The sequence below is a fragment of the Pimephales promelas genome, chromosome 19 (assembly GCF_988280905.1).
Source record: "Pimephales promelas chromosome 19, fPimPro1.hap1.1, whole genome shotgun sequence".
Lineage (NCBI taxonomy): Eukaryota > Metazoa > Chordata > Actinopteri > Cypriniformes > Leuciscidae > Pimephales > Pimephales promelas.
In genome coordinates this window covers 21,447,317-21,471,159 of record NC_142787.1, presented here as the reverse complement: position 1 = coordinate 21,471,159, position 23,843 = coordinate 21,447,317, and the positions used below count along the sequence as shown (strand labels likewise).

The following is a 23,843-nucleotide window of genomic DNA, read 5'->3' as shown; positions in this document are numbered from 1 at the left end:
TTGAAAAATATCACATTTATTTTCATAGAAAATTTATATTTTACACAATTCTACACATGCACAGCCACACAATTGTCCATATCAGTAGACCAACGAGTCCTTTTTTTCTCTTTAATTCACAGAGCGAACACAGAATTGCCAACTTGAGCATCTTTTCTTGACGACACCATGATAACATTTACACTGTTGAATATTAAATTTTAAAGCACTAAAAAAGTCTGTAAATTAAGTATAAACATTTATAAATTATCTACAAATGGAGTACAAAAGAGTAACCGAGAAATGAACACATCATCCAGTTACAACGAACACTCGGGATTCATGATAATAATAGAGATATTTTTGTTAAATGAAAATATATGTAATCTCTTTTATTTATTTTTCTTTTGGCAAAATGATGTTGCAAGCTATACAAGCAGCTGAACATTTCATACATTCCTTTTTGGCTATCCAACTATTTATTATCATTATCATTTAATTAGAACCATGTTTTTCTTCTATACAATAAATAAACATCATTCACCCCAAATGAATATTATATATATATATATATATATATATGCTATATTAAAATGCTTAAATGCTTAAATACATATAAGATAATCTTTTTTAAAGATTTAAACTTTCTTTTTTTTTTTTTTAAACACACAGTATGTACCCTGGATCAAACCATTCAAGAGTGCAATCTAAACCTAACCGGCCAAAATGTTGGGTCAACTTCGCATTACCAGTTGTGGGACAAGATGTTTTGTGTTAATGCAAAAGAATTTGCCCTTAATGTAAACTTATAGCTTGAGACAGCTGAGCCATCATAAGTAGTATTGCCTGAGGGTATTTAACCTGTATTTTGGTTGCTGAGAATATATTATGGTCCTCAGCAAAGAGACCTTCACAGAAAGTTTGTCTATATAGCAAGCAAAGACCCCAGGAAAAACAGCCAATGATAACAGCAGCAAGGATATGTCATTTAGGCCTATAATCTCATTATACCAGCCCAACCTATTTGTATAAACCAGTGTTAAAGAGATAGTTCACCCAAAAATGAAATTTCTGTCATCATTTACTCACCCTCATGTTGTTCCAAACCTTTGCGACTTTCTTTCTTCTGCAGAACATAAAAGAAAATATTTTGAATAATGTTGTGAAGAAAACAGTTCTGGTTACCATTGAATCTTAAAGGAGTAGTTCACTTTAAAAAATAAAAATAAAAAATAAAAAAAGCTTTTGCTGATAATTTATTCACCCCCATATCATCCAAGATATCCATGTCATTCTTTCTTCAGTCGAAAAAGAAGTTAAAAAAATAATTTTTGATGAAAACATTCCAGGATTTTTCTCTATACAATGGACTTCAATGGGAACCAAACGGTTCAAGGTCCAAAAGACAGTTTCAGTGCAAACTGCAAACTGTTCAAAGGAAAATAAAATAGTAAAAGTCCAGAATATAAAATATTCCAGACGATGAATAAGGGTCTTATCAAGTGGAAAGATCGCTCATTTTTAAAAAAGTAAAAAAAAAGTTTAAGTTTTATAAGCTCAAATGGTCGCCTTGCTCTGTTCTGTGATGCGCGTTCGTGACTCACCTATTCAAATTCTGAACAAAATCAAAATGAACAAATCTTTTCGAAAGTCAACTTGTTCATTTTGTTTGTTGAATGAACCAAATGACATGAAAAAAGATTTGTTCATTTTGATAAACGAATTCAAATAGGAGAGTCACGAACACGCATCTCAGAACAGAGCAAGGCGACCATTTGAGCTTATAAAACGTAAACTTATTTTAAGTTTTTTTTTTTTAAATGAGCGATCGTTTCGCTTAATAAAACCCTTATTCATCGTCTGGAATCATTTAAAGCCCTTTGAACAGTTTGCAGTTCGCACTGAAACTGTCTTTTGGACCGTGAACCGTTTGGTTCCATTGAAGTCCATTATATGGAGAAAAATCCTGGAATGTTTCTTTAAAAAAACATAATTTCTTTTCGACTGAATAAAGAAAGACATGGATATCTTGGATAACATGGGGGTGAGTAAATTATCAGCAAAAGTTGTTTTTTTGTTTGTTTTTTTTAAGTGAACTACTTTAATTGTATGAAAAACGAGAATAATTTCTCTAAATTCTTTCATTTTCCACAGAAAAAAAATAATTCATACAGTTAGTAGAATGAGTAAGTTATGACAGAATTTTAATTCTGGGGTGAAAAACCTTTCAAGGGTCATTCACACAGAATGCGTTCAGGCGTTTTCATCTTTTAACATTGTAAAACAATTTCAAAAAAAAAAAAAAAAACTTGTTCTCTGTAAACCAGTCTTTAGAAAGTGGAATTTAAAGGATAGTTCACTACAAATGAAAATTCAGTCAAGACCACGATCATCAAATACGATTGGCCAGTAGCATACGGAAGGAACTCCATTCACATCTATGCAACCTAGCATGGATGAGAGCAGGGAGAGCAGCAGTAACCCCTCTTAGGGTAAACAGAACCAACATGAATGTATTGCAGATATCATTAAATGTCAATATTTTAATATATATCATAATTCGAGAATTTAGTCTGATTGAATTACTGACTGACAAGAGGAGGATCTAGACTGGAGATGAGGAAGGAATTGGCTCCTGAGAAACGTGATAGCTGCTGATAATACTGCAGGCGCTTATAAATTAATACAGTGATTGGCGTCGTATGCCTATAGGTAGACGTGGATCAGATGTGAGTGTGACTAACGTTACCTGCTAGACCTAAAGCTACTTTTTTTTGTCATCATTTACTTACAGTTGTTCCAAACCTGTATGAGGTACCAACATTCTTCAAAATTTCTTATGTTGTGTTCAACAGAAGAAAGGTTCTCATAAAGGTTTGAGGGTAAGAAAATGACAAAATTTTCATTTTGGGGCGAACTATCCCTTTAAGTAGACACCAAGACACAATATTTGCTTAAATGTTTCTTCTTGAGAAGATGGGACCACCCTTATTGACTTTAGAAAGGAACAGAAAACAACTTGTAAGTAGCAGCACATCACATTATCACAAAAGTTTATAACAACATTTGTCCCTTTTAAGTTTAAGGGGTTGCACGAACATGGATGCAGAGGGGACACACTCCATTCACCAAAACACACACAGATTGTGCGATTTGAAAGGCAAACACAGAAACTTTCCATTGTATTTTTTGAACTTCAGAGTCATTCTCGTGGTAAACACGGGATAGGGAGCAAGCAAAAGAGAGAATACTTGGCAAAGGCTGATGTATCTAGACATCAGATGTAGGTAATATACTGTACTTACTGAGTTTAGATGAAGGCCACAGCAATGTTTAAAAGGATTTGCTCATAGACTGTCCTGGTTAGTAATGCGTTTTTGCACATTGCCCATCTTTCTAAAATGCTTTTAAATGGAAACATGTTATTTTATTGTGGTCCTTTTTGTGTTTCGGACTAATGCACTTGATATGGTCTGGAGGTTAGCATAGAATGCTATTTGACACACAACGTCAGGCCATATTTGAAGTGCTTTTTGAACTGTTTTTCTATTCATCACTAAATGCAATACCATAACATTAAAATCTGAGATTAAATATTTAGCTCAAAATCCAGCACTTTGATTTTAAAAATGGAAATAGCAATGGAAGTAGGCTAATTCGTTGTATATAACATCTTTTTGTCCATCACAGTAGCTTTTATTCTGACAGCCAATTAGCAAACTCACTGACATGTGAGTGACACCTTTATACGTCATTCCTTTTCATATGGATATTAGATTTATTTCATAATGTGTATGGCATGTTAATTTAATTTTTTTTTTTTTTAAATCCTAGTTTGTGTTGACACATCGGGGATTGGCTGTTTCCCTTTTGAGATAGAAATCTGTATGCTGTTGTAGTCATTTGAATTTGAAATCAAACTCATACTTTTACTTTGAGAACTTTTGGAGCAGTTTCTTCCCCTTAGAGAGCAGACCTTTTTTCTTTTTAGACGCCAGGTCTCGTGGACCCCTGGCTGGGCTCAGCGCCCTGACTGGGCCAACAGGAAGCAAAGGACGCACAGTGGGAGAGGCAGGTCTTCCAGGGGCCGGAGCTGGCTCTGTACTTTCCACAGGCACCTAATGAAACATCCATGGGGAAGGGAAAATTGTGGGATATTACACAGCAAGTTTATCTTTTGCCTTATCATCTGCATTCTTCTAGTAACCGACCGTCCAGCTCATGTTAAAACTTTTAAAACAAGTGATGGTAAGACTTTACTTGAAGGGGTGTGCATAAGACTAACATGACACCTTCATAATCATGACATGACATATGTCTTGAATATGAAGGATGTTTGTGACAACTGTCATTCGTTCAGTTATGACATTTTTAATGCAAATATGTCTTTGTGTGTGACACCTTGACATAAACCAATACATCATAACCAGTCAGTGTCTTTGTCATGACAACTTGACATTACTAAGACAACACGACCTGTCATAAACATGACATAGCAGATTCATTATCAAACTTAAGAAACTACTTAGCTTTATTGGTTAACATTACATTAAACTGTCAGGTGGTTGGTTTTGACATTGGCTGTCATGAAGCCATTATAACTCTTTAATGACAAATTCAATTAGTACCACTTTAGTTAAAAATATTCATGACACAGTTATAATGGCCTCATGACGGCCAATGTCAAAGCCAACCACATGATAGTTTAACTTAATTTTATGTCAAGTTGTCGTGACAAAGACACTGACAGGTTATGATGGTAATGTCAAGATGTCATAATAACAAAGACATCTTAAACAATGGCATATTTGCAGTCAAAATGTCTTTATTGAGCGAAAGACACTTAATGACAGTTGTCATAAACCCTACTTCATATTCAAGACATATGTCATGTCATGGTTATGAAGGTACACCCCTTCAAGTAAAGTGTTACCCAAATGATTTGAAATGTGCCAAGAAAATAAGAGCAAAAATTATATTACTACTCACAGATTGGAACTCTAGAGAAAAGGCAGATAATATGGCTGGTTCCTGAATAAACTCAACTGTGTTATTAAATTATTTTTGGGGGCTGCTATAAGAAAGATAAGAAATATTCCTTAATTTAATTTCAGTTTGAATTGTTATTAGAAGCCTCTAAAAGTCAGGGGATCTTATAATACATTAAAGCATCAAAATAGACACACAGCACGGAAACCAACTGCAGATACCATATAAGTCCAATGCACTGGCATATTAAGCCGAAGTCTGTTTTTCTAACTTCAAAAAGGAAAATAAATTTTAAAAAATAAATAAAATAGTAATCTGAATAAATGAACATCATTAAGTAGACAAACCGAAAACAAACCTTATCTTTTGATGAAAACAGATAAATAAATCAACTTGCTTATATGCTACATATAAAAGCAATATAATAGAAAACTCCAATTAGATAATTTAGCAGTAGAAAGTTCATAAAAATCTGTATAAAATCCCTTGCATGAGACTGATCACTGGTATCGCCAGTTGCTTAACTTACCTAGCAAGACCAAAGTCTGCTAGGGTGGGAAATGAACAATATTCCTCAGCTTTTTTTCTTTTTTGGCAAAGCCGGTGGGGAAAAACGCAAATTAGAATGCAGCGACATCATTAAAAAAAAAAAATCCAAAACATCAATTATGAGGAGGAAAAAAAACAACACCACCACCACGTACACATAAATGAATATATCTGTCCACTAAATGTCCACTTGCAAAAAAATACATATTTGTCTCAATTTTTCATTTATTTTGATTTATTGTAATTACATCATGACTGTTATCATTTTAGTCTCTCAGGAAGAGATGAGAATGAGTAATATTTATATGTTCTGCTAGTTCATATGATCTGAAAAATAGAGTTTTTTTTTTTTTTTTGACAATGTGCAATATACAAAAAGAAACAAAGCCTCTTCAAATAAATACAACATTTGGGGTAATGTATTTTACTTTTATATAAAAGCTACAGGTCTGTTCTAAAAAAAAAAAAAAACGAAAAAAAAAAAACAGGCATGCGTCAACTACGTGAGTTTCCAAATCAGTTTTTTAACAGGGTCACAAATCACGAGCCATGGACCCTATGGACTTCACAAAGCACTTTGACTAATGCAAACAGCTTCACTTAAGTAGGGTTTTGTGTTTCAGTGCAAAGATGCTTTATGCTTTATTCAAAGTCCGGTGCAGGAACAGAATTTGGCCTTTTCCACAAGTCCTCTGGCGGCTCTATGAACATTCGCTCTCTTAAAAGAGTCACGTTCGTACCTGTCTCTCTATGTTCTCAAAAAAAAAAGGCTCTGTTTGCAGTGGGCTTTGCTTCTCCCTTTCCTAGAGCAAGAAAGGTTGGACTGGAAACCACCACCACCACGGTCACATAACGAAAAAACAAACAAGCACAAGAAAACACAGAGACGGCGAGTGGACCGAAACTCAAACGGAGGATGAATGGACACAGGGCCTAGCGCTGAGAACGGCGATGGTGTACCCGTTTGGCCTCTGGGCGCAGAGCCGGTACCGGATTGGGCTCGTCCTGACCGTGCTGGGAGGGAGTGTCCGTCAGATAGACCTCCACGTCATCAGGCACTTCTTCAAGAAAGTTTGATGGAACCAAGCCCCGATGTCCATTCAGCTCACCCTGCGAGTCAGAAAAACGTACAATGCTGCAGGCGCAGAATAAAACGGAGTGAGTGGTCAGCGCAACAATGATACTTACATAATAGAAGCCATCTTCATCTATATCCCCAAAAACAGCAATGATGTCACCAGCACAGAACGTCAGTTCAGCCTGCCACAGAAAGCACATGATCAGCAACTATTCACAAAGGCATATTCAGCAGATTGAAAACCTGACTAATATATATATATATATATATATATATATATAAGAGTGTGTTTTTAACACCTCAACATCCACATTTGGGGAGCTCTCTCTGGGGTCGTAGTCGTACAAGGCAACCATTCTTCTTGTGGCCACTGGGTGGCGACCTCTCCTATTTTGTTCTGATGGGGGAGAGAATCAGTTACTTTGTGGGATAGGCAGGCTATGTACAAAATAACATTTGACTGGTTAGCATGATCCAGTTACTGGTAGAAAGCTCTGCACCGATGACCATAAAAGTAGCCATGTATTTGTTATATATTCGAACAAAGTAAAAAAAAAAAAAAAAAAAGTTTGGGGGTCATCTTTCAGTAAGATGTTTTTAAATACATGAATACTTTTAAAGGCCATTCACACTAAGTACAATAACTATAATGATAACTATAAAGTTTTAATAATTGTATGAGAATAGGGAAATCAACACCACAACTATAATGATAATGTCATGAGTAAGAATATCATTTGGAATCACTCTCAGAATGATTTTTTCCAGCTAAGGAATGATTGAATTGACATTACCAAATCAGAATCTATCCTTTAAAGAGCTCAAGCATGTAAAGTGTCAAATGACATAACTTGCTCATAATAAAAAAGAGCGTTATCGTCCTTTGGTGGGTACTTAATAATGTATTAAGTTTAACAAAAGTGACAAATTCTGTTTCAAATAAATGCTGTTATTTTGAACTTTATATTCATGAAAGAATCCAGGAAAAAATGTATCACAATTTTCACAAACATATTAAGCAGCACAACTATTTTCATTTGTAATAATATTTCAAAATATTTTTTTTAACTGTATCAAATAAATGCAGCATTGGTGAGCAAAAGGGACTTCTTTTAAAAACAAACAAAAATATAATAATAATAATCATACCAACCCAAAACCTTTAACAATAAGCTTGGAAAACTTTAATATTTTTGTCATTATAATAAGTTTAGATAACTGTGACAGGAAAAACACCAACCAATTCTGTCTACAGGGGTATTGAGAGGGAGAAATCCTTGTTTCATGAGCTGCTCCATGGTCTCATCATCCTCAGCACGGATTTCCGACACCATGTTACAGGGAATAAGTCCAGACCTGCCTCGGATCTCCCCACGATAAAAGCCATCATTATCCTTATCGCCATACACCTTAGACACACAGATAGAGGGATGCTGAAACAATGGAAGGGCCATTTAACAATAGATCATTAACTCCATATGAGCAGTACCTTTATAATCTGGCCCTCTTTAAAAGGGAGTTCCTCATCAGCTGCGTCAGGGTTAGGGGACATGGAGAGAGGGTCATAGTCGAAGAGGGCCACAAAGATTCGAAACGGCTCCTCCTGCTCAGATTCATCATAGTATGGGGGAGAACGCCGGCATCGGTCCCTGTATCCATCTACAATGAGAAAGATAGGTAAAACAAAACAAGATGTCTAATAGACAGATTTAAGTGGTACCATATTATTCCTATACATAGTTGGAAAGTCGTTTTCTGATATAAAACATTTTTTTTTAATTAACAATATCTCGAATTATTTATTTACTGTTATGCTACTTATATTAATTGAGAAAAAAATATATTATTTGTATTAATATTTGCAGACATGCTCATAAAAATGTGTCACTTTGAAGGTCCATTGACAAAACTGAAGGAAAATAAATCTAAAAAAAAAGTAATTCAAATTGTGATATTGTGTGAATTGTAAACAAATACAAATAAAAAGAGGTTAAGCTGCTTAAAGATTTTCAGCATTCTTTAATGATGAATAGTATATTCAAAAGAACTTTGTAAGATAAATGTCTTTACTGCTGTGGTGTAAAGTATTTGAGTAAATGTAATTAGTAAATTTACTTAATTATATTTTTGGCTACTTTGTAGTTGGACTTAGTATCACAGATAAAACAACTTTTACTCCCTACTTGACAACATTTTTAAATAAGAATCAGTACTTTTATTCCAATACATTTGTAATGAGCAATGCAATTTCTTGGTACATTTTGCATGGCACCTAACATTGTCAGCAGTTCATAAGTGCAACAAAAAGAAGCGATATCACCATCTACAGGGCATTGAAGATAATATCTTGTGTTTGGCCTTTGTTCTACCAAACTTGTTAACAAGGTTACTTTAGAACGAATGCAAGCGCATGGTAGTTGTGAATCGCAGGTGTTTCAGAATCAGTTGTGGGGTCAGGACACGGCTCCAGCCGAACCCAGCACGTCCACTACAAGTAGGCTTATTTTATTTAGCAGTTATATTGAAGAGAACATTTTAAAGGATATTGGTTTACTCACAGTGTGCCACTTATTGAGCACTTGATCTTAACTGAGACTTTAGTGTTTGAAGATGTTTAAGAGGCTGTTAAGTGGACGTTTAAGTGGCTGTTGTCGACCTTGATTTATTACAATATTTACAGTAGGTGTTCAGTTTAATTTAGAAACATGTGATTGCTCTCTTCACAAATCAACTGTTTCTTGTTTTCACTGACATATCTCTTAGGTGTTAAGGACTAGTGCATCTTTGAGGGTACTTGAGGTACTGTATGAGTTTACTCATACAAGTAAAATACCTAAAGGGATAATTCACCCAACAATATCTATATTTTTTATGTATGTATGTGTATATATGTGTATCATACACTCACCGGCCACTTTATTAGGTACCCCATGCTAGTAACGGGTTGGACCCCCTTTTGCCTTCAGAACTGCCTCAATTCTTCGTGGCATAGATTCAACAAGGTGCTGGAAGCATTCCTCAGGGAGTTTGGTCCATATTGACATGATGGCATCACACAGTTGCCGCAGATTTGTCGGCTGCACATCCATGATGCGAATCTCCCGTTCCACCACATCCCAAAGATGCTCTATTGGATTGAGATCTGGTGACTGTGGAGGCCATTTGAGTACAGCGAACTCATTGTCATGTTCAAGAAACCAGTCTGAGATGATTCCAGCTTTATGACATGGCGCATTATCCTGCTGAAAGTAGCCATCAGAAGTTGGGTACATTGTGGTCATAAAGGGATGGACATGGTCAGCAACAATACTCAGGTAGGCTGTGGCGTTGCAACGATGCTCAATTGGTACCAAGGGGCCCAAAGAGTGCCAAGAAAATATTCCCCACACCATGACACCACCACCACCAGCCTGAACCGTTGATACAAGGCAGGATGGATCCATGCTTTCATGTTGTAGACGCCAAATTCTGACCCTACCATCCGAATGTCGCAGCAGAAATCGAGACTCATCAGACCAGGCAACGTTTTTCCAATCTTCTATTGTCCAATTTCGATGAGCTTGTGCAAATTGTAGCCTCAGTTTCCTGTTCTTAGCTTAAAAAAGGAGTGGCACCCGGTGTGGTCTTCTGCTACTGTAGCCCATCTGCCTCAAAGTTCGACGTACTGTGCGTTCAGAGATGCTCTTCTGCCCACCTTGGTTGTAACGGGTGGTTTTTTGAGTCACTGTTGCCCTTCTATCAGCTCGAACCAGTCTGGCCATTCTCCTCTGACCTCTGGCATCAACAAGGCATTTCCGCCCACAGAACTGCCGCTCACTGGATGTTTTTTCTTTTTCGGACCATTCTCTGTAAACCCTAGAGATGGTTGTGCGTGAAAATCCCAGTAGATTAGCAGTTTCTGAAATACTCAGACCAGCCCTTCTGGCACCAACAATCATGCCACGTTCAAAGTCACTCAAATCACCTTTCTTCCCCATACTGATGCTCGGTTTGAACTGCAGGAGATTGTCTTGACCATGTCTACATGCCTAAATGCACTGAGTTGCCGCCATGTGATTGGCTGCTTAGAAATTAAGTGTTAACGAGCAGTTGGACAGGTGTACCTAATAAAGTGGCCGGTGAGTGTATATCAAATTCAAAATCAAATATATATATATATTTCATATATGTCTGTCATCATTTTCTCACCCTCAAATTGTTCCAAACCTGTATGAATTTGAACAAGAATAATATTACAAAATATACAAAACAATATACAAAACATCTTTGTGTTCAGCAGAAGAAAGAAACTAAAACAGGTTTGGACTTGAGGGTGAGTAAATGACGACTGAATGTTTTTGGGTGAACTATCCCTTTAAGTACTGTTAAAATCAGAGACTCTAAGACATTTACTCGAGTCATATTAGAATTGGTGACTTGAAACTTGTAATGGAGTCATTTTTACTGTAAGGTCACTTTTACTCCAGTGTGGTTTTCAGGTACTCTTTACACCTGCTTTATGGTCATTATTAAACAGTTTAATGCACCCTTTCTAAATAAAAGTATTAATAAAAAAAACAAAAAACATACTGACTGAATTCATTCATCTCAATAGCAAAATGTATCTCAATTAACCTGAATTTACCCTGAATTGGGAACCCTATATGTATATACCCGGACCTATACAGTAGGCATGACTTGATGGTATGTCTGGAATCCAGAGCATATTTTGAAGCAAGTAACAAACAGTATAAATATTATTATCTCTGTGTATAATAATGTACAGTGTGAATAAGCATGCAAATCAGTCCAATGGAGTGGAATGACACTCCATACTTGCACAATCCATTTATTTGCCAAACACATCTTGGGTGGGTTGAAAGAAACAGACATTTCTTACCGTAATATGATGGCTATGATGTGTGTCACTGTGTGTGTTTGCCTGTATGTGTGGGTATGTGACGATTGAGAGTGAAACACCCATATGGCAGCCAATTACAGATGAACAGCAAGCCAAACATGAAGCTCCTGACAGGCACACACACACACACAGAGAGAAAGAGAGAGAGAGAGAGAGGGAAGGGGGGAACACACAGTCTGAGCTACTGTAACCATGCAGAGATCTGGATCTGAGAAAGACTCATCAGATGGGGCAAATTAGTCCTGGATAAAACTACACCTGTTTCCCTTTCTCCCTGACGCATCTACAGGGCTGTGCTAGATTGTGATTCCAACTTGCCCAATGTGCATTCCACACAGTTGCCTTTGCAGTCGATGCCAAGGAACCGTTTGCGTTCTCTTCCTGGTCAACCATTACCAATGTACAAGTTTCATGGCATTCGTTCGGCGTTAGATGCCACCCTTTAACTTTCACCATTCAGGCATGCATGGCCAAAGTAAAAGAATGAGAGTGGTCAGGTTGATAATAGGGAGGTTTGGCAGGCATCCATTGGTGGGGCAGTGCAAAGGGGGAGGAGCATTCTCTGTGCAAACATGTTGCTAATGGCTATCTTACAGCACCACTTCCAACACAAGCTTCCATCGTGGTGCAGTCCAGTGCAGTTTCATGCGTTCGGCCATTTTCTTTCTCCTCGGACCCCACTCTAAATGCTGCAGCTTCAACACGTACCATAAGGAGGCCTGCGTCCCCCGTGCCTCCGGGAGGAACATGTCCTGTGCCGTGCTACACTGCCATAGTAAACATCCTCCTTGACGGGAGAGAGGTTCCCTTCACTGTTACTCTCAGTGGTTATCTCTGAGGGAAACACCAATCAAAGAGTCGTTATACCATGCGAAGGCTTTTCCTTGTCAACCTGCCCAGGCTGGAGACACCTAACTACACTGGCATCTCTGTGGGAAACCCTGGCTGCGTCCGAAAGCTTAGGCAGCTGACTTGCTTAGGCATGGCTGCCCTGTCGGGCAATGACTTTGCAGGCAGCGATTGCGTATAAAGGTACCTCCTGAAACTTTAAAACAGTTTAACGATCAAAATAGAGAGCTTTGGTGGTAACTAAACACATATTTGATTACAACAATATTAACTTCTCACTAGAAATGACGTCAAAAGTGGAAAAAGTTGGTCAAAAACATACATTTACACAAAAACTGACCAACAAACGCAACTTTTATATTGATAAGCTGACAGAATGCACAGGATTGTGGGATATTATCTATGCTCCCTTCCAAAATTTATCAGATAAAGGTATCCCAAAAGACTTGATGAGACACGATCACTGGATTCGGACATGCCTTGTTGCCTTCCTACCTCTATATTGCTGCCGGCAGAGCCAGCATTTTTTTTAGATTTCGGACGCAGCTTTTAAGAGAGACGTAAAGATTCAGAGAGGGTTAGAATGAACCCTCTGAAAGCAACAGGATATGGTTATGATTGGAACACACAGTGGTGGTCTGGTACGCATTGACAAGCTTATGGACGTTTAACAGTTCAAAAAGAGACAATGGGGAGCAGGAGGACAGACAGGCCCTGAAAGCAAGTCTTGGACTCCTGTCTCTTACTGGGAGAGCACTGACCAATAGATGGGACCGTGAGGGGTCGGCGCTGAGGTTGAGGACCTCGGTGAGATGGCTTCCGGTATGAGTCCCGATCCAGCTGACTCGAAGACTGAGTGCTGCCTCCAGTCTTGAATCGGGAAGAAAGCAAATCAGTTACAGCCATGCAAACCATGATGTCATTGGGATATCGTGAGATGTCTTTCGCTTTCTGCGATACCTTAAGTGCATTGTGGGAGTTTCGTCGCCTGCCTTCTTCATGCTGCATTTCAGAATACAACTCCTCTTCGTCTTCTTCCATGATGTCTGAGAGGTCCGAGCCTCGACTGCTGTCAGTATGATACTCCTCGCTGTGACTGTAATGAGACTGTGAAATGCCGATTGTGAGAGAAAACGACAATCCAAAGCTAATGCAACATACCAAAGCATTCAATGCTGACATTTGCCTCTTATGCCTGTGGTTGTGTGGTAAGGCAATCACTTCAACTGCCATACCTGCCTGCCCAGCTCTGAGCCCCAGAGGAAGTCATCCACAGATGCTCCACTTCTGCGGGCCTGATAGCTTTCCTCATCCTCTTCCTCATCTGAATTTTGAGAGTAAAAGCCCTGGCTTCTCCTCTCCATCTAAATATATTAAAGTACTTTCAGAAGTCTTAATAAAGAGATCTGACAGTTACGCTGAGGTTAAATAACGGACAAAATATCTAATCTTTTGTATGTTCATGAAGTCTTTTCATGAAAAGAGTTCTCATTTGCATATATTAACCTTAGAATGCATAAACGGGTCAAATTGACCAGATAGGGTGTTGTTATTTGATTATTTTTGATTAATTGATATTTGATGAATTCCTCATAAATATTGAGCCTCAGCAAAACTATATTTGTTTGTAGGATCAGAAAAACTACCCCAAGTCTTCATAAAGGGGGTCAAAATGACATCCTATTCTAACTTACCATGGGTTTTGTCAATAATAATAAAAATAATTCATCACATTTTTCTATCTGCAAAATAATCTATAAATAGAATATTATAGATTTGCTATATAATCTATAAATTAAAAGTTGCCAGCAAATTCAAATTTCTCAGATAAACACATTAGTTGTAGTTATTAGTTATATTTAATGGAAACATGGAAAGGAACATTACAGAAACATTTAAACATGCATATAATCATATTCATAATATTGTTAAGTATACATTGTAAATATATAAACAATTTCATTTAAATAATTTAATTACACTTAAAGCGATAGTTCACCCAAAACTGATCATTCAATCACCCTCTTGTGTTTCCAAACCCATAAGACTTTGGTCAATATTTCATCAATATATATATAAGACTTTGGTCACTTTTGATATGTGTTTAGCTCTATATATGTGTTTGTCGATCATTGCTTAGATAAAAAAAAAAAAAAAAACTTGAAATATTTATTTTTCATCATTTATATACAGTAGCTATAATTTCTCCTTACAATATTTGGCTTACCGTTGGATTCATACGGGTTCATTTTACAACGTACATCCTTTTTGGATCTTCTAAGTTTTGGTTACCTGGAGTTTCAATGGAAGGACAGAAACCACACAGGTTTTATTAAAAAAAATATTTTAATTGAGATGAACGACATGGGTTTGGAAAGACATGAGTAAATGATATTTGGGTTAACGAACTAAGAAAACAAAAATCTAAATAAAAGTATACATTAGAAAATAAATAAAATATATAATAATAATTTTTAAAAAAATGACTCCTATTTGGGTCGTTTTGACCCCCATTATTCATGTAGGTTTTTTTGGTCATGCATTCTAGGGTTAAGGTTGGTTTGCAACCACTGTACATTACATGCTTTTTGCTGACTTGACTCACCCGTCCACTCTCTGCAGCCACTCTTTGGGCTGCCTCTCTGGCAATAGCCTTGGCCACAGTGTCAGGAATAAGTGTACCCCTTGGCTGAGGGAGGATCCTTTGAGGTGACGGGGAACGGCGGTTCGGGCAGGCCGGGGCATCCAGGGTGTGTCCATGTTGCTGGCCTGCGGGCATGCCTGATGGGGAGCAGCCGGGCTCCCATGGCTGAGGTGGGCCCCCTCCATGATTAATCATTCCTGGCCCTGGCTCTTTGGTTTCCAGCTCTCTGGCACTTAGTGGTTTTTGGGATTGGGGAAGGGCCAGTTGAGGAATGTGAGGCTGGGGCATCGGGATAGTTGGCTGGGGATGGAGCATAGGTATAGGCGGCTGGGGTTGGGGCATGGCCATGGGCTGCTGGGGTTGGGGCATGGCCATGGGCTGCTGGGATTGGGGCATGGACGATTGAGGCTGGGGCATTTGCATGGTGTGCTGAGTTTGAGGGATTGGGTGTGGTTGTAAAGGCTGGAGGTGAGGTGGAGAGGGCTGTGTGGGATGGGGCATATGGTGTGGATGGAGGTGAGATGGGGGCAGGTTGGGTCTAATGGTGAGGGGTTGGAGATGGCTGGGTGGTTGGGATCCAGGGTGAGGTGGAAGGGACCGTATTTGGGGATGGGGAGGCATCGTTTGGGACTGCTGGGGTGGGAGAGAGGACTGCATGTGGTGAGAAGGAGGGAGGGCTTTAGGAGGAGGCACCAGCAGGTGGTTTGGAATGACGGCGACATGGGAGTCTTGAGATTCCCCTTGTGCTGATAAAGTCCTGACGATAACTTCACGGGCCTCCAAGCACTGTATACGGTTCAGCTCTACTGCCACATAGTCTGCCATTGGATACAACACCTCGGCGATCTGAAACAGCATTCGTTTTAGCATTAAGGTGCAGTCACATTAACCATGGTTCAGTTAATTTTTCATGGGCGAAATCCAGTAATTTCAGTAGGAATCCACAAAATTAGGAAAGATTTCCCCATGCTGATTTCACAAAGGGATTAAGTGGTTCCAGCAAATGTGCTGCGTTGAGCAACAGAAAGCTGCTTGCTTTGAAAGTAACTTATGTGTGGGCTTCGTACAACACTACACTAACTGACAATAGACAATGGGTATTTTTCAAACAAAATTTCACATTTGACTTGACAAAAGTTTAGAATCGATATTCTCATTAATCACCCAAATAACATAAAAGAAAGACCTTTAAGATTCATTATACAAAAACACCAGAAACAATGAATTCAAGTGTTTGGAACCACCCTGCTCCACCAACAGGGGTCATCAGTATAACTTTTTGATAAAATCGGTCTTGATGACTTTTAGCGAACCTGACTTGATGTCACCACTGATGTGATGGCTGATGCACACGTACTTACCCTCTGACCCTTAGTGCACACTGCATAGCCAATGACACTTGCACCATTGGAGATTCCCATAGGTGTCATTAGAGGGGGCTTCCAACGCACTTGAAGGACCCCTGGGGCATGTCCACACTGGACCTGGACTTCTTGAGGAGGAAGAGGGGGTCCTGGGGAGGGACAGATAACCACCAGATATTATATAATAAATGCATGATATTTAGAAAGGATTGTGTTCACTAGATTAATTTGCTTGAGCTCAAGTTTACAGTAATATGGTCATTCCAACAGCTTCACAGCTGAATTAAGAGCATATATTACTTCCAAGTGTCTCGACTAATTAATTAATCCAATTAGCCACACTAAATCTTTTTCTGTTGCCTTCGACTATGTTAAGTGGAGTGTTGTGCTAATCAGAACAACAAGAATAGCTGTTTTCTAGTCTATCTCAGGGAAGACTGTGTATGCTCTGTTTAAGTGAGAGTTTTAGCCTTAGTGGGTAAAAATACTGATTTTCTGATCTACATTTAATAAATCCTGATGTCGATTCTTATAATGTCAAGAGCAGAATTTTACTCTTTGCCTATTTTCAGTGGCTGTGTGAAAATCTGTTTGTTCAGCAGCACTTTCTGTAAGCAGCACAATCTACTGAGCTAACTCTACTGTAGACTTTAGAACCTGTTAAAAATGTACGATTGTACTAAGCTAGAAGGTTCCTGCTCCCCTACTGATGATTTTACCAGAGCTATTAATGTGTTTTCACTGTATGTTTTGAATGTGATGAAATCAAAAGCTGTATATTGCAAAAAATAATGGACTTTCTTTTGAATTTTCCTTGGTGGCTGAGACCTGTTTGCCCAATAGTGGCAAGAAACATATGTATATCATGTTTAACCGACGCAGATTTGGGTGGGTTTCTCCCATCCCCATACAACGTCACTTCTCTGTCTTTCACTGCCCTGACAAGAACGTCAGTCTTATCGGCTGTCAACATCGGCTCCTTGCGCGCGCCTGGTAAACCCGCCGTTATAATAACAATCCATCATGCAACATACGCACCTGCTCTTAAAGGGTATGTTGAATGATGCTCTGATTGGTTTTTCACGTTACGCCCAAATCACACCTATGAATAATGAGGCTACTTCAGACCAACCCCTTTGAAACTTGCACCGGGCGCAAGAGTCATTTATCCCGCTGGTAAAATAGCAACAGCGGCCAAGACCCGCCCACAAAGTTACTTGCACTTTGCGCTTGATAACTTGCGTTTCAGATCGTTAAAATAGGGCCCATAGTGTAGTTCAATCCACAATCAAATGAATCTTATGAACTGGTTATTTGAAGTGAATCTAAAACGCACAGCAAAACATTGTATTGTGATTCACAAACAAATGACTCTTTTGAACTGGCTATTTTTAGTTAATCAAACATGCAGCGCAACAGTGTAGTTTAATTTACGAACGAATGACACTTATGAGCATGTTGTTTAAATAAATAGATCAAAAACAGCAATATCAGAGACAATAAATAATAACTTATAAATGAAATACACACAAATGAATCACAAATAAATCAAATTGGATCTAATATGAATTTGTGGATCACAATCTAACCTAGAAAATATAGGTCTATGCACCTCAACATTGGCGCGATATCTGAACAATATTAGAGTTGAAACTTGCCTGCAGCCTGGGTGCAGAACTCCACCCCAGCCTCTCTCTTCTCTCTCTGCTCCAGGGGCATGTGCCAGGGCACCTGGTGAGGTTTGGCCAACACTTTTACCTTGTACACTGTGGCAGCCTTCAGGTTCACAAAACGCAGTTTGTAAGAGCACGGCTTGACCACAGCATGCTCCACACCATCTAAGTGCACTACATGTGAGTAGTTACTATTACTGGGCAGCCAGGAAAGTTCAGCGGAGTCCCGCAAGATGTCATCCATGCGCAGGCAAGTGGGGGCCACCACAACATTGCGGCCCACCAGCAAGGTGCAGCGCAACTCATCGGAAAGACCCCTGTCCGTCACGCTCTGTACCGACACACGGTAGGTACAAGCAGCCAAGTCTAGCTTCTCAAGAAGCAGTTTGGTCCTGCCCCCAAATGGCACAGAGGAACGCACTTCCCCATCCACTAAGATATTGTAGCCGTTGATGTTGCCCCAACCGAGGGGCACCAGAGGCGCTTCCCAGGCCACTATCACACTTCTTGCCAGCTGTTTGATCAGGTTGATCTTCCTAGGGTAAGGCACGATGTTGTCGCCTAGCTCCTCTCGGTCCAGAGCGCCTGTCCCGTTGCTGCAGTGGCCGAGGGCATCACTGCTAAGGCTGTCTAGAGGAGCAGCTCCATCTATGGCAGTCAGGCTCAGACAGCTCTTCTCCAGCCTGCCCTGCTCCTCTTCTCCATCGATAGATGGCTTTTCCTTGTCCTGGACAAATTCCACAAAATTAGAGGGAACCAGGCCACGCTGCCCATCCAACAGCTCTCCTGGAACAAAGACAAAAAGAAAGATCTCATAAGCTGCAACAGATCTCATTACATAAAATGTAATTGTGATGAATTTTGTAAGCATGTCATTATAATACACGCTGTCATGTAATGCTTAATGTTTAAATTCACTGTTACTTGTCTATGTATCATTTATCCATTAGCAAAAGTTGTTAGGATTTTTTTTTTTAGATGTTGGATGATTACAGATCTGGGGCCTCATGTATAAACATTTCAGGTCACGCATGTAAGCATAACCCCTAAGAAGTGAAACGAGACCCCTAGAGGACACTTTGGGCATGGCCAGTGTCTGAAGCACAAGTGAAAACACAATGAACTTGACATTGGCACCTGACAACCTATGACGCACAATTGATGCAACTTCTTTACCTGAAGGAGAATTGGAGGAATACCTGAAGAAAGGAGACGCAGTGTCTCATTCCCTTTCTCAGGGAACCATGGTTACATGTGTAACCTGAGACGTTCCCCATTCGAAAGGAGAACATGCACTGTGCCCCCTCAAGGCAACTTGGGGGAATGAATGCCCACTCCACCTTGATGAAGGGATGAGTGCCTCATCGGCTGACATTAAAGCATACTCTATTAGAGAAAGTCCAGGCTTGTGCCTTTTCTCCCTTCCCTGCAGGGCTGAGCCAAAAAAGAAACACAGTCCACAGGCAGAGCTCAAGGGTTTAGTATTCCTGCTGAGAACAGATGCCTCGATGTGATGCTTCTCTAAAGCCAAAGGAAGCCTAAACACATTCTACACCTACTGTAGATTAGTTTCCCAAAGAAGCTCACAGAGAGCATAACAACTCAGAATTGCTATCCAGGTAGAGTCAGGTGATTACCCTATCCACAAGTTTCCGAGGGGCGCTCCTGTAAAAAATAAAGTGGGTGAAACTTCCGGTGACGCGGCGGAAGTAGCATTCCAATGGTATTTTGTGTGTTAGTTAGCGAAGAGGCTAGCTGTTTTTCGGAGAAATATTTTACTATTTAAAGACGCAAATCTTTATGAGAGATGTCGTTACGGAGCTCAGGGACAACATGTGCTGTTCGCGGTTGTATGTATAGCCGGACTAAACTAATTTAGTGGCTTAAACGGGATTGTTTTGAACATAAGCTGAAAACGAAATCAGAGTGATCCTGTCAACGACTGTAGTTTCCATCACCTCCCAAAAGACGACGAATATTCCTGTGTACATTTGTTTAAATTCTTAATGTTCTATAAACTCTATCAGCATGTGATTGGCTGTTCGCTACTGATGTTACAGCTAAACTCAGGATCAAAGCCTCTGTTGACAGAATACAAAATACAAATGTGCCAGTTAATGTATTCAAGCAGCACATTCATTTATAATTTTGAATAAACTCCAAAGCACAATGACTAAGTGTGTATTTTTTATTTTAATTGTTTGTCAGCTCGCACAACTGTCTTGATGAGTATTGATTATTAATAATGTTATTATAATACTCCCAATCAACTACTGCGGAGGTAAAGGTACTGTTATTTCACCCTTTTGAATTTCGTTGAGGTTGTGTTCCCACATCGTTAGCTAGTTTGGATCGCTATAACTTGAATGACTGTCAGCTGTTGAATGAACGAGTGTCAAGCATGTCAAATCGCGCTGTGTTTACTTCCAACCGGAAGTCGCACCCACTTTTGACGCAAGGCCTCATGGGGCGTAGGAAACTTGTGGATAGTGGTCCGGTTTAAGTGCAGTAGCCAAGGAGGCTCACAGAGAGCCTAGAAGCTTAGCCCCTGGCTGAGCTCATGGAACGGAGGCCTCAGCACTACGTCTTACACCTGTCAAGGAGGCTACATAATAGGGCCAGCAGCTCAGGTAAGCAGAGGCCTCTAACAGAATGACTCTCTATAACGAGAGGAGGCCAAACAACATTCCCAACCCAGGAGTACCAAGAAGGCTTACAGAGAGCCTGTAACTGCCTAGCTGGGCTCTAAGAACGGAGGCCTCTGCATGATGACTCTCTAAAGCGAGAAGAGGCTTAACTTTGTTCTACAGTCAGGACAGCTTCAAAGAGGCTCGTCTGGAGCCTAACTAGTGAGAACTGCTCTCCAGGCGGAGCTCTGGGGAGCAGAGGCCTTAGAAACATAATTCTCTATAGCAAGAGGAGGCCTAGCAACTCTCCGGTTTAAGAGCAGTAATTTCACTAAACTTATTGCTCACTAAAAAAAAAAAAAAAAAAACACACAGTCATTATGTTTTCAGGCAATTTTGATTTTGAAGTAATGATATAACACAAACCAATCATTTTGCCTTCTTTCATGTGACTTTCCACCATTCGTGCACATTCACCCCCTACATTTTTTACAAATGTTTTATACATTTATACATTTTTTGCTGTCAAATTTTGTAATATCGCGTTGTTTTATTTTTGTAATGAATTATTTTCTCATCCTATTTTTTTGAGGAGGTACTGCCTCCTTGGAGGAAATGTCCCTGGTGCGTAGAAAATTGCCTACGCACATTTATATACCCATTTTGTGTGTACACAACGTTTATACATTAGGCCCCAGGTATTTTCTTAATTTAAACTCTTAATTTTGAACATTAATTACGCCTCTCACATAACTCAATTACCTTCATAAAATCCATCATCATCCATGCCTCCATATACGTACAAGTATTTTCCTGCCACAAGAGGGAGCTCTGCTTCCGGATGCTCATTAGGTCCATCATAGGGATTATAACTGACCAAAACACCAGACAGTGAGTGGAAAAGAAAACAAAAAAAAACAGTAAAATACAAACACACATATATATGTATAAGTTCAAGTATGTGTGTAATAGATATATACCTTTCACTCAGAAAGTCAGTAAGTTTTGCAATGCTTTTGTACATGGAACACTATGACTGTTTTCTATTTTAATATAGGCCTATTTTAAAATGTAATTGATTCCTGTGATGGAAAAGCCAAATTACTCCATTTATCAGTTTCATATGATATTCCAGAAATCATTCTAATAGACCTTATTCCCAGCAGCGCCATCTTTAATTTTTGATGGGAATTAAAGCGAGCCTGTAAGGGATGGACATCCATTTCTTCAAGTGGTTGTATTGTTATTTAATGTGTTTTTGGATTGTTCTTCTGAAAAAAAAAAAAAAATATCAGTAGACAAAAAGCTCCTGACAATATAAGCTGTGGAAAATTATAAGTGATCGAGGAGTTTTATATAGCTTTTTACAGCAGATGTAAGTCTAACAAAGTCTATCCCTCACAGCCTCGCTTTCATAGCCACCCCAAAATTTTGAACAGTACTTATATATACTGTATATAGAGGGTAAGTGGTAAGAAAAGTACCTGTAGCGGGCAGTGCAGAGGCGGACCTGACCTGTGTATCTTGCCTTGGTTCTTGGAGCTGGTCTCACCTCATCATCCATCTGGACAGAGGAAATCAGCTGACACACTTGATCTTTATCTTTAAATTCCACACATCACAACATAAATGTACTTATGGCAATGTACTATGAGAGTGTTTGTGTGAGGATCATTACATAACATCCTTTTATTTACAGTCCTGCTCCCAATGTGCACAGTGCATGCAAGTGTTCATGGATGATCTGATTCATGTATGATTAAGTGCACAGAGCGGAGATGATTATTACCTATTTGCATTGATGTCAATCACATAGCCAGGGAAAATATAAAGCTGAAGTTTGAAATTTCTATGGTGGTGATTGCATCACCAAACGGAACTGCAAAAACAATGACTGTTTTTAAACAGGTTTTGCCATTGGTCAAGAACTCACGCCATTGGTTAAGCCAATTTGGCTGTGTCAAGCTGGCTGAGACGCTCAAACAAACAGCACAATGTTTTTATAGAAGCATCGAGTCATAGTCTTTACAGTTTATTGTCAAAATAAACAATTTAATGATTTAAATGATTTATAGCTGGGACAAAAGTGAATATTTTAACATTTAAACAATTTTACTTTTCACATTTAACTGTTAAAGGGGTCATGAACTGATTTTTTACATTTTTTTTATATTGTTGTCTGAGGTCAACTTATGATGTTCGCTTGGTTTTTAGATTAAAAAACATCAAAATAAATAAGTAATAGGCTATTTTCTACCCTAGTTTTGAGCCCAGCTCAAAAACGCTCGGTTTTTATGGGCGTCTTGCACTGAAGACAAACACCCACTGCTGTGAGTCGATAACAGTTTTGCATATTATAATGAGTTTCACTCTCAAGCTATGCGTGTAATGCGCGAATCGGTGGGCGGGGCTAAACCGGCCGTGTTGAAGTAGGCGTTGATCTTCTTCTGCGGGGGTGGTGTTTTATCCTCGTTGACGTCATAGTTCCCCACTTTTAAAAACGAGTCGCTTGCTGAGGCTGATGTCAATAAAAGCTTTTATTGGACTAATAAGGACGTTTTCACTTCTGAAACTTACAGGATATTTTTATAATATGATGACCAAAGCTCAAGGAAAATTAGATTTCTCAGTTCATCACCCCTTTAAATGTCCACATTCCACTGAGACTTTAGGAAAGAAATTCATTTGTTTACTGTATGTGTAAATTAAATCACACATTTAGGCATCTAAAGCATCAGACAGTCTTTCACCCAAACATCTGATAGGAGGTCATATATGTATCTAATTATAGAGAGAGAGAGAGGGGGGGCAATTATAAAAGCATGAAATGAGCACATTTCTTCTCTCTTGAGTAAAATACAGGCAGATAAACAGATACCGCTATCTGCTCGTGGCCATCGGTTAACCGAATGATCACCGTGTCGCTGTGACTGAGGGAGACAAACCTCTGAGAGGGATGCTTGCATGGGGCTGCTGGAGCGACTCTGGGTTTGGATGGTGGGTTTAACCGACAGCTGCTCTGGCTTGTCAATCTTGTGTTGCTGTACTATGGGCAATTCTGAGACCAGTGGAGTTCCATCAGATCTCTCATCACCTGCAAGCATGAGTTATAATGGAAATCAATGACTTTGATCATTGAACAATAAGAGGGATCTGAACAAATTTTCCCTGTCACTGTTTTGCCTGAGTTC

General features: G+C 39.2%; 1 protein-coding gene across 3 annotated transcripts in view; it reads right to left on the bottom strand.

Moving 5' to 3' along the window:
* Positions 1-23,843, bottom strand: part of rimbp2a (RIMS binding protein 2a) — a 60,768-nt gene continuing 36,925 nt past the window's right edge. The window contains exons 9-24 of one of the 3 annotated variants that reach the window (XM_039688341.2): positions 23,598-23,746; positions 22,137-22,216; positions 21,415-21,524; positions 18,011-18,811; positions 16,350-16,501; positions 14,950-15,834; positions 13,580-13,708; positions 13,305-13,451; positions 13,106-13,214; positions 12,204-12,329; positions 8,085-8,254; positions 7,836-8,004; positions 6,895-6,992; positions 6,706-6,777; positions 6,478-6,627; positions 1-4,097 (exon numbers count right to left, since the gene is read on the bottom strand). In XM_039688341.2, the coding sequence (XP_039544275.2) occupies positions 3,909-4,097; positions 6,478-6,627; positions 6,706-6,777; positions 6,895-6,992; positions 7,836-8,004; positions 8,085-8,254; positions 12,204-12,329; positions 13,106-13,214; positions 13,305-13,451; positions 13,580-13,708; positions 14,950-15,834; positions 16,350-16,501; positions 18,011-18,811; positions 21,415-21,524; positions 22,137-22,216; positions 23,598-23,746 (3,536 nt within the window). In that variant the 3' untranslated portion in view covers positions 1-3,908. Of the gene's footprint in view, positions 4,098-6,477; positions 6,628-6,705; positions 6,778-6,894; positions 6,993-7,835; positions 8,005-8,084; positions 8,255-12,203; positions 12,330-13,090; positions 13,215-13,304; positions 13,452-13,579; positions 13,709-14,949; positions 15,835-16,349; positions 16,502-18,010; positions 18,812-21,414; positions 21,525-22,136; positions 22,217-23,597; positions 23,747-23,843 lie in introns of all 3 variants that reach the window. The other 2 variants (XM_089124052.1, XM_039688343.2) reach the window with 2 other exon arrangements.